We start from the raw sequence: 12,160 nt of genomic DNA on the forward strand, positions 1-12,160 counted from the left end.
AGGAGGGGGCCAATCTCCATCAATATCTTCACCAGCACCATCTCCTCTCAAACCCTAGTTCATCTCTTGTATCCAATTCTTGTCTCTAAGTCTGGGATTGGTACCTATAGGTTGCTAGTAGTGTTGATTACTCCTTGTAGTTGATGCTAGTTGGTTTATTTGGTGGAAGATCATATGTTCATATCCTTTATGCATATTAATACTCCTCTGAGTATGAACATGAATATGCTTTGTGAGTAGTTATGTTTGTTCCTGAGGACATGGGCGAAGTCTTGCTATTAGTAGTCATGTGAATTTGGGATTCGTTCGATATTTTGATGAGATGTATGTTGTCTCTCCTCTAGTGGTGTTACGTGAACGTCGACTACATGACACTTCACCATTATTTGGGCCTAGAGGGAGGCATTGGGAAGTAATAAGTAGATGATGGGTTGCTAGAATGACAGAAGCTTAAACCCTAGTTTATGCGTTGCTTCGTAAGGGGCTGATTTGGATCCATATGTTTCATGCTATGGTTAGGTTTACCTTAATACTTCTTTTGTAGTTGCGGATGCTTGCAATAGGAGTTAATCATAAGTGGGATGTTTGTCCAAGTAAGAGAAGCACCCAAGCAACGGTCCACCCACATATCAAATTATCGAAGTACCGAACGCGAATCATATGAACGTGATGAAAACTAGCTTGAAGATAATTCCCATGTGTCCTCGGGAGCGCTTTTCTCTATATAAGAGTTTGTCCAGGCTTGTCCTTTGCTACAAAAAGGATTGGGCCACCTTGCTGCACTTTATTTACTTTTGTTACTTCTTGCTCGTTAGAAATTATCTTATCACAAAACTATCTGTTACCTATAATTTCAGTGCTTGCAGAGAATACCTTGCTGAAAACTGCTTATCATTTCCTTCTACTCCTCGTTGGGTTCGACACTCTTACTTATCGAAAGGAATACGGTAGATCCCCTATACTTGTGGGTCATCAACCCGCCACTTCTACTGCGGGTTACAGTGGTGGGCACAGAAAGTGTCCGCCACAGGTATTGTTGGGTGACCCTCTCAAATTTCCTATTTTTTATATCCCGATGTTAGCAGTCGCGGGTAATAAAGATACTCGCCATAGATAAAATGTAGTCACCTAGGCAAAAATCTATAAATCCAGAAGTTAGGAGTGGCGGGCATTCCATAGTGCCCGCCACACTCCTTTATTGGCTTTTTTTGCGGCCGGAAATTCAGTTGATGCCACAAAAAATAGCATACCAACTCCAAAAGTTGTAAAATTTTAACACGAGGCTTCCAATGACGTATATAACAATATTAAAAAATGATGTATATAACTTATGAAAAAAGATTCAATTTCATAATGTTTTTCAAAGTTTAGTTCTATGTGTGAGGTTTACGTTCGAAACCCTTACACTTGGTGGTAGAGTGTCCTATATCTACATGATGCGCTTCAGGTTTTTGTAGTAAAAATTTCAATTTTTAACCACAGCCTAAAGGTGTCCAATGAAGACGCCGTGCAAAGTTTCAAACATTTCCGACCTCGTTAGCACGGCCAAATTTTTATTGCCTTTTTCACTTGCCGAAAATTCAATTAATGCCGCAAAAATAGCAAAACAACTCCAAAAGTTGTAAAATTCTAGCACGGGTTTTCTGATGGCATATATTAATCATGGTGCTTCGGCGAAGACTACGAGGTGTTTTCGTAGCGTGCCCGTGCTTAACTCAACTTCAGAGCCAATAGGTTGGTGCCCGGAGCATCTCGAAAGACTCATGACTACGAGGAAGGCACCCACAATGTGGAGGCCTCACCCTCTTTCAAGTCTAAGGAGCCAATCGTCATCGATATCTCCGACGATGAGGAGTACCTTATTTTTTTAGCTTACTATAAGGACCTATATATGTTCAGCTAGCTAGCTACAACGGTTAAGCATGTTCGGTTTACCTGTTGCATGTGCTGCTCCTGCCTTTCCTTTATAAATTCTAGTGAATTGTCCTATGTAATGTTAATATGCAATTTGATCCTCTAGTATATATGTTCTATATATTGTGCAATGTGGGGCTCAGTTAATTGTTTAGTTATTGTGTTGTTATGTTCAGTTAACGGTTTGGTTCAACTCTGTAATGTGATGTTCAATTCTTGTGGGTGCAATTTTGTACTGTTATGCATGTGAGAAATAAATTGGATTTTTTGTACTAAGTACATGACATATACAATTGCTATATTTTTGAGTTGTTAAGCATGTTTGGTTTAACTATCTAATCTTCTAGTATGTTCTATTGTGCAATGTTGTGCTCATGTAACTGTTTGGTTCATTTGCTGTGGTGTTCAGTTAACTGTTTTGTTCAATTCTGCAATGCGATGTTCAATTGTTGTGGGTACAATTTTGTATTGTTATGCATATGAGAAATAAATCGAATTTGATTGTACTAAATACATGAGAAACATATACAATTGCTATATTTTCTAGTTCTTATGTATGCTTGGTTTGGATAACTGACTTTTCCATGAGGCTCGAATAAATTTGCTGACTTTGCAATGTGTTTATATTTCGTCAACATATTTTACTGATAGTATGCCAACTCTCACTTAACCTGGTCAATAACTACCTTATATATGTTGCAAGGAAACAATGGGAGACACTGAGGTTTTACCATCGAGGTTTGCACATGCATGGTCCTTTGGCTAATAGAACATTATTGTGCAATTGCAAGAATCATTCTAATATTTAGGTTTTTAACAATTTGGTGTTGCACATGTAGGTCCTGCTATCAGAGGTTTTGACCCACTGTTCGACCCATCTTGCATATGGGGAAATGAGATGTCCAAGAACATCACTTAAGTCAACAAACTCAAAAAGATTTTTAGGATAAAGAAACTAGTGACGAAAAATAACAAATTTTTTGTCTGCACAATGAAGAAGACATCAGTCAACTACATGATGGTACTAACTCTTATACCTTTTTAAATTCCTTTGCGCCATTTTAAAATTTAGAGAAGATATTTATGAATATATTTGTTTTGAGGTCTTTGTAAAGCAGTTCACCGATGATTACATCTCGAACCACATGTATGGTCAAGAGTCGAGGAAGGTATTCATACAACACCCACGGTACAATATTGAAGTCTTTCTTAAGAGCATGAATGATGGTCGGTCAATCATCCACAGGCACTGGCCTAAAATTGCAAGGACCTTCGACATCATTGAAGGCCCAATATTCACCTTCTGCTTCAGCAGTTTCTAGATGAGATTCACCTATCTATCCACTGTCTATCATGCTAATTTCCAAAGGTTTCAGATGTTGCATGTGAAACTTGGTGCTGTTATGTAATGTGGTAGCTAGCTATATGCCTATATGGTTTAACTGAGTGCTGAAGCTATATGATGTTGTACTCTGATGTATTTCAGTTATAAAATTCTGGTTGCCGTAATATGAAAATGAAATATATTATGTGTTTAATATGAATTTTTTAATTTGATTAATAAATGGATTAAGAATAATAGGCCAATTGGCCTGCTTTGGGTTTTTGTATTGTAGATCGTTACTGAGACAACACCGTGGGCGATGATCTCTGACAACCCACACGGTTTCTGGAAAGTAAACGTGTTGGATCAATGAACAATTGTAGACGACTTCCTCTAGACAACTCTTTGCGTTAGGCCATCTTGCACAAACGTTTTCCACATAAAAAGTGTGTGTGATGGACAATCTATGCCACACAATTTTTTCTAGGCACCGTGCGTGATGCATTCAATAACGCAAATGATAAATTTATAAATATCATCTGCTATGACAACACTATCATAGACGATGTGATGCAGAAAATTGTGTGTGTTGTATATACGAACGGAAACGTTTGAGCCTGTATAATTGTGTGTGATGGCTCGGCCGATCGCATACAAGCTCTTTTTGCTCCGCATGTGTGACCGGAGGACCTATCGCCTGACATTTGTAGATTGGTTCCCCAGCTTTCACGGTCCGCTTACCGAGGAAGAGATGCGGGAGGACCCAGGGCTAGAGCAAGTTGGGTTGGGGTATAGAGCCGTAAGCGCGGTGGGGGTGACAAAGGATGTGCTCGTACGGTTCATAGTTGGGTATGATATTCTCGTGGATTGTTGGGAACGTCATCTATATTTGAAATATGCCTTTCTAGGAGCATTACGATCTGCAGCAAATGTTTTAATTTCTATTTGATCAGTTGTAGAGATGATTTGTAGTCCATTTGCACAATTGGAGGATAGATATAATCAATGTGATGAAATATGGGTAAGCAGATTTACGTAACCTTTTGGAGAAGAGCAAAAAAAATATCCTTGGATACTTTTTTTGCGGATTAGTTAGAGACATCCTTAGGCTGAATATTTCCAAGGCTCACACCACACTAATCTAAGTATCCAAATCTTTAATTACTCTAAAAGGTTTTCTCTTTTCTAAAAAAAGAATGGCCATATCTTAGTTGCTTGAAACTTAAAAAATTGCGGTCACTTTTTAATGTTTTTATTTGCCTTTGAATTTGTATCAAACGACCATTGTTTTTCTCTTGCCATGCATGATGTACATAACACATGTGTGTATGATGGGATAGGCGACCTAGTAAGACTGTCAGGACCAAATGAGGTTGTAACAATATATAAACATGATAAAAAAGTAATATTCTCTAAAAAATTACGAGAAAGGAACCCAAAAAAGCTACTATATACTATACGAGAATGCTATTTTCCTGCCGACTGGCAATTAGTGACAGGCACGTACAATCGCTCTCGTGTGTTTTTTTCCTCCGATCTTTGTTTACGCCCGCTCCGGCCCACTCCCAATCCACAATTCCCGCACGTCTCATTCGTTCCAACTCGATCTGTAATTCCCCCTCATTCCCTGCCCAACTCCAAGACGCCTTTTTCGGGTTGTCTTCTTTTTATTTTCGGTAAAAAAATAAAATGAGGTTGTAACAATATATAAACATGATAAAAAAGTAATATTCTCTAAAAAATTACGAGAAAGGAACCCAAAAAAGCTACTATATACTATACGAGAATGCTATTTTCCTGCCGACTGGCAGTTAGTGACAGGCACGTACAATCGCTCTCGTGTGTTTTTTTCCTCCGATCTTTGTTTACGCCCGCTCCGGCCCACTCCCAATCGACAATTCCCGCACGTCTCATTCGTTCCAACTCGATCTGTAATTCCCCCTCATTCCCTGCCCAACTCCAAGACGCCTTTTTTGGGTTGTCTTCTTTTTATTTTCGGTAAAAAAATAGGAGGGCTGGGGGAGTCGAACCTGAGATCTAACATATCCAGCAGTATTAGGAATCTACCAGCAACCACCTAAACAAACTCTATGTTGTGATTTGATTCATGTTAGATACTTTTCATACCTTCATGTTGAGGTAGACTATTCTACTACAAATCTGATCAAGTGTTATTCTGCTGTCGTTTCGTTTTTCTTACAAACTTTTAACCAAAAAATATACAAAACATACATTTTTATCAAAAATATATTAGAGATCACGATTTAACATAGAAGACTAGACTCTTGTACTTTTTTGTACATAGATGTGAGCTGGGTTCATGGTCTTAACATGATAATTTGTTCACCGCAACCTTGATAACTTATGTACAAATATTGTGGAAACCTCGATCAGGTGAAAAACAATTTTTGAAACACACCCTGGCAACTCGTGTGAAAATAGCATGATAATATAAGTACCGTATACATGATAAGTTTGGTCCGGTGGGGGAGTGTTGTTTGACGATAATTTATGTGTAAATAGCATGGTAACTCACGCATAACAAACTTGATCACTTATATACAAATACCGTGATAACTTTTGTACAAACATCGTTATAGCGTGCTAGTGGTCAGGCCCACGAAAACGACTTGTTTGTGGCGAGATATAGATCTCATAACTTGATGAACAAATATTATGTTAACTTTGACCCAGAAAAAAGTTGCTTAATATACTCCGGCATCTTCAGTGGTACGTAATACTCACGGTATTTTTGACCCGACAGAAAATATTGGTTAAATACACAACTTGATGACTACAATATAAATAGCATGGAAATATGCGCACCATAGACCAGATAATTTAGGCAAAGACAATGCGATAACTTTGACCTAGGATTTTTCTTTCTTAAAATCATATCTTCAATTACTTATGTGTAAAATAATATGGTAATATACGCACCGCTTACCTGATAACTTAGGTCCAAACACCACGGTAATTTTTATCCGGGGAAAAAAATGTTGAAGACATATCCGCGATAACTTCTGTATAAATAGTATGGTAATATACGCCAACAAACCTGATAACTTAGGTACAAACACCCTGATAACTTTACTCTGTGGAAAAAAGGTTGTTTAAAATGCAACTCCGGTAACTTTTGTGTGCCCACAATGCTGATAACTTATGTACAAACACCACAGTAACTTTTTACTTGGGCGAAAATATTTGTTGTGCGTGTGTTATCACGGTGTTTGTGCGTGAGTTATCAGGTTCGTGCGTATAAATTATCATGTTCTTTACAGCGGTGCGTGAGTTATCAGATATGTGGTGCATGGATTACCATGTACAAAAGGAAAGAAAAATTTGGTAAATAAAATGGAAAGAAAGAAAAACAGCTTGTTTTTCTGGTCGCGTATGTAGAAGTACAAATAATTATTGGCATTCTTTGTTATCACAACTTGAAACTGGACAAGATGGATATGACAGGTGATCTTGAATCAAGAGGTAGTCAGTTCGAGTCCCACCTCTTACCACTTTTTACCACATTTTTTCTACCACGCCAGAAAATAAAAATGAAGCGAGAGAAGCGGTGGGATGGGATCGAGGACTTTTTACCACATTTTTTCTACCACGCCAGAAAATAAATATGAAGCATTTTTTCTACCATGCCAGAAAATAAAAATGAAGCGAGAGAAGCGGTGGGATGGGATCGAGGACAAGGATCTGTTGCTAATGTCCAGTCGATTGGACGTTAGCACAGTCCTATACTATATATAATTCATGAAATACTTCTTCCTTGATAAAAAAAGAGAGAAACAACAATCGACATACTATGGTAACAAAAAAAGACAAAAATCGAAAACTTGCACAAACCGGTACCAATAGGTACAGCTTAAAACATATTTACTTCTTTTGTTAACGGCGATGCTTTCCTTTATATAAACTTTGTGATTTGACTTACAAACGGCAATATAAATATGACTTACAGTTTGGGATGGAATTAATACAAAAGACTGGAAATAACATGTATACACAAACAAATACTGCATGTGGACATGGCTCACAAACAACCCAGAGTTTGACACGGCAACACAAATCGTGGGCTTGTGCCAATGAGATTTCAAACGATATCTAAAAACACCAAGATTAAAACTAACACACCAAGAGATGTATGCGTGGAATTTTTATTTATTAATATGATGCATGGGTAGTTTTCTTCTAATGATATTTTTCATTCAACCTCATGCAGGTGCAATGCATTCTCACCATGCATGTTGAACCGTGATCGTGCTAAGCATCTCCATTGCTCACTCCAGGTAGGGGCACTCGGAGGACAGGGCGCAGCACGAGGCCGGCCTTCCGGCGCACCGTGATGCCAAACTCTTCGGTCATGTCGAGCTCATCCGGAGGTGGACCCTCCCAGTCAAAGTGGAATAGCAGGCTTGCTAGAGCAAGCTCGATGTCGGCGAGGCTAAACGCTATCCCAGGGCACATCCTACGGCCGGCGCCAAACGGCACGAAGGAGAAGTCGGTGCCCCTGAAGTCCACCGCTGTCGCCTCACCCTCAAATCGTTCGGGGTGAAACTCGTCCGGCGCGTCCGGCCAATACTGCTTGTCACGGGCCAACGCCCAGGCATTGACCAGCACCTGCGTGCCCTGTGGCACATCATACCCGAGCACCTGGCATGGCTCTCGGCACTCCCTTGGGACGAGCAGCGGTGTGGGCGTGTGCAGCCGCAGCGTCTCCCGAATGACTAGGTGCATGTACGAAAGCTCGCCGAGAGCATGTTCCGCTACTGTGGCGCAGGCCTCGAAGGCACGTCGGACCTCGACGGTCGCCTTTTGCATCACCTCTGGGTTCTTGATCAACTCTGCGATCGCCCACTCGAGGATCGTGGCCTCGCTGCCGACAGTTAATAAGTCCTGCATTTTTTTATATTATTTATCTAGCAGGGACTAATTACGATGATAAAAAAATTAAGATGTTACTAATGGTTGTTTGATCTGTGCTAACTAGCTACTAATAACCTTTTTCTAAGTATTGTTGTATTTTTTCCTCCCAAAAAACAACATATGGGTTTCAAAGAGTAGTGCTACATCTATAAAAGTTTTTTTTACAAACAAGCAGGTGTGGAGGGATTTACCCGAAAAAAATTGATGTGAAGGATTATGATTGGTAATAATGGCTCCATTTCTTTTTACTCCGCATATAAAATTTGGTCAAAGTCAAACTATACAAAGTTTGATCAAATTTATATAAAAAATATGAACATCTACAATACTAAAATTATATAGTACGAAAATATATTTCATGGTGCATCAGATAATATTGAATTCGTATTGTGAATGTTTATATTTTTTAATATAAAGTTAGTCAAACTCTATAAAGCTTGACTTTGACCAAACCTTATATGTGGACTAAAAAGAAACGGAGGGAGTAACAAGGGATGAAGGGCCCACCCCGTTGAATTCAGGGGACACGGGGGAAGAGAATTATAGTTTGAAAAGTTAAGTAAACATTTGTAGATTCTGCGTAGGTCTATCATTATTGGGTTTCGGATGGTGAATGCACGAAATTAGTAAGTACTCCATGAATGGTAGTAGTATGTAGTCGCGGGTTCTTACGAAGATGACATATTTAACGGCGTCCATGTCGAGCCTTCCCTCCTTCTGCATGCTTAGCAGAACGTCGAGTAAGCCAGGGTTCTCGTCCTGAATCTGACCTTGCACCATCCTCTCAAGTCTCTCTTGGATGATGGCGTCGACGATGCCGTTCCCGGTATCGTGGCACTCCTTGGCGCGGCCCACGGCCCGCCAAGCCGGGACGACGGCCACAGGTCCGGCGGGTTGAAACCGGCCGCGATCTTCCATGAGCGGTCGAGTGTGCGGAGGAATGCGTCGCCCTCCTTAAACCGATTGTCGCCCATGACGACGCGGACCCTGATGTCGGTGACGAGCGCCGAGAGGCGCGTGTGCAGTTCCACGGGGCGCCCGGCTGCCGCGGCCGCGGCAACATCGTGGAGCATGGCCGCGACCTCTTCCTCACGGATGGCGCGGAAGGACAGCACGCGGCTCGCCGATACGAGCTCCGAGACGGCGATCTTCCTGAGCTGTCGCCAGTAGTCGCCGTACGGAGCGTACACAATGTCCCGGCCGCCGTTGGTGAGCACGCGCATGGTGGCGCTCAGGGGCCGCGTCGCGAACGCTAAGTCCTGGGTCTTCATCACCTCGCGAGCACCCTCCCGGGACGACACCACCAGCGTGGGCACCTCGCCGAGCCGGAGGAGCATCACCGGCCCGTGGCGCCGGGCCAGGTCACGCATCGCGCGGTGGGGGAGCTGCCCGACGAGGTGGTGCAGGCTACCGATCACCGGCAGCTGCCACGGCCCCGGCGGCTCGTTCGCTCTGCGCCGTCGGCTGCAGCTGGAAAGAAGCACGATACATAAGCCGGCGGAGACGAGAGCTACGCCGAGGTGAACGACCTCCATTTGCATCCTCTAATTATTAAGCTTCGTAGCAAACGAAAGCTTTGGACGAAGGGCTGATTGTAAATTGCGTGAGGTTTTAAACTGCTATGCTGTACGTGCTCTAATTAATGACGCGCCGGGCCGATTCTTTTTTTAGGAAAAAAAACATGTAGTGTTGGAAACATATTGCATTTAGGCCTTTTATAGGCCTCTTCCAATGCATTGATACTTAGAGCATGGTTAATAATGTAGCCAACTGCTGGCTACAACATGTTGTTATGTCATTTACAGCCAATGTAATAGCTAACACGTATAATAGTTGGCTATAAGAAATTACTACTTTGTCAACATATGACCTATCTTTCACTCTCACAAAGCTTCTTAGAGCTCGACTTATAGCCGGCTGTAAGTCTACAACCCGCTTCCCTTCTCTTTCCTCTTTTCTCTCTTCCAACTAAGCAATAATACAATATTTAAATCCTTACAATCCGCTTACATCATCCTATTATACTTGCTCTTAGGTGGGATGCTAAGCACGTTAAAAACCTTAGGAATCAATCTCTTCAATGTATAGGTGTTTATCTTTTGTAGCTAAGTAATTGTTTAATAACTAAGCTCTTTCATGCATTGGATGGTAGGTCACTTTGCATAGGTCATCATAATACTCTCTCTCTCCTCTTTTATGGCTTTGCCTTTTTTTTTTGCCTCTGTCGCACCCTTGGCATCTGTACACCACGAACACTGGGAAGGACCTTAGTGAGCTGGCTGGTGAAGACCCCTGACGTTGCTCTCCCGAGCGGCATGGGCGGTAAACTGTCACCATGGCCGGCTCCACGTCTAGCTTTCCTTCCCATCGCTATCATTGGAGGATGCCGCCGGCCAGATCCCACACGCCAGACGCTGGCGGCGGGGCTTCTCCCGGTGGCGTGGCTGGCGGTTGGTGTAGTCCACGCGTGGGACAACCATTGCAGTGACAACATGTATTGCACAACGTCGGCGTGGCATGGTGGCTCCCAGGATCCCCGTTTGCTATCTGACACGGCATCGTCAGGTTGTCTAGATCCCGTGGAGCTGCTCGACGCAGCGGATTTGGAGCGATTGCACTCGACTTTGATCTGGCGGCGGTTGGAGGCCAAAATGTTTCCATTCCCTCATATGATGACCCTTAGGATGCTAGTTGTTGGGGGGGGGGGGGGGGGGGGGGGCATTGGTTGGTGAGAGATTTGTGTTGCAGCTGCCGCTTCTTTATCTCTCCGGTGTTTGCAGCGAGTAGAGAAGATCATCCGTTGCGTGCGACATTCTGGAGGTGGTGTGCCAAGGCAATTCTCCTGATGCTGGCCAGTGGTTGGTCGACGGAGCTGGTGGTGGCAGATCGTGACCATGGTGATGCATTGACGATTGGTGATTTATTTTCCTGGGTCCTTGAGATTTTAGTAGTATTATGTTCTATCGTCCTGCAATCCGCATCACACATGTGAAGACGAATTCCACAGACGACTCTTGGCGACTGTTACCTTGCCTGGTGTGTGCACAGTTTTCCGCGGGTGGCTGGGTCCACGTACGGACCGCTTGCACTTACATCATCTTTGTTAGCGCTACACTGCTCGGTGAGGATCAACATTGCCTTCTTTTTGTTCTTTTTATTCATCCGCCTAGACATAACTCTGATCTTATATGACTTTGCTCTTGCCACGTGACACTTATTTTTGTGTGCTTCGGTATACATTATGTGCATTCTAGTCATTAAGATATTGGACGTATGATTATCGTGTTTTTATCCCCTTGATGCTTCACTATAAGTTTGTGGGTACTATTCAATATGGTGTCAGAGTTAGAGGGCCTCGAGTTGACGACCTTGGCCAAGGCACTACTTATAAAAAAATTTAGAATCTACTACTAGATTGTACGTCTTTCTCCACCGGCTTAGCCTTTTGCTGAACTAGTTTGTGTTATTATGAAGTATATTTCATATTCTATATTATTTGATATTGTAGATCTTCGTATATTTTTCCACATACTTGATCAAACTTAAAAGTGTTTGACTAACGATAATTCTAGAATACTTCAATTATTTTGGAACGGATGTAGTACTAGCTTGGAGGAAAACAACTATTATGATTCTTGGTGGCATAGCTGATCAATCTTCATGGATTGTTCTATGAAAGGTAGATTGAGTCTCATAGACTATAAGACAATGGCGCGTCAATTGTGGGCTCAGCACGGGCGGGCGAGCCAAAGGTCGTCAGCTGTGACTATAAGATGATAGTCCTATGAAGTCACCACTAAAACCATTGGCTATGTATGGAGCGACCAGATCTCGAACACACGCCGCTGACTGGAGATCTCCATAGATGGGTGCAAATGGTGGCTCATCAACTTTGTGTGCATCAAAGTTCCACCTTGACAGATGACGGTTTGGAGACAGGTGTTTATATGTAAACCATGGTCAATCAGTACTGGCGGGTTCTATTCAAGT

General features: G+C 42.2%; 1 protein-coding gene across 1 annotated transcript; it reads right to left on the bottom strand.

Moving 5' to 3' along the window:
* Window positions 1-7,363: 7,363 nt before the first annotated feature.
* LOC125534667 (dolabradiene monooxygenase) lies at window positions 7,364-9,780 on the bottom strand. The gene is given in 3 exon segments (XM_048697827.2): window positions 7,364-8,140; window positions 8,843-9,030; window positions 9,033-9,780. Coding segments are annotated over 3 exon segments (1,500 nt in total). The 5' UTR covers window positions 9,712-9,780; the 3' UTR covers window positions 7,364-7,507.
* Between the last annotated feature and the right edge of the window lie 2,380 nt (window positions 9,781-12,160).

Source organism: Triticum urartu, chromosome 2A, assembly GCF_056163025.1.
Source record: "Triticum urartu cultivar PI428250 chromosome 2A, HENAU_Tu73, whole genome shotgun sequence".
Classification (NCBI taxonomy): Eukaryota; Viridiplantae; Streptophyta; class Magnoliopsida; order Poales; family Poaceae; genus Triticum; species Triticum urartu.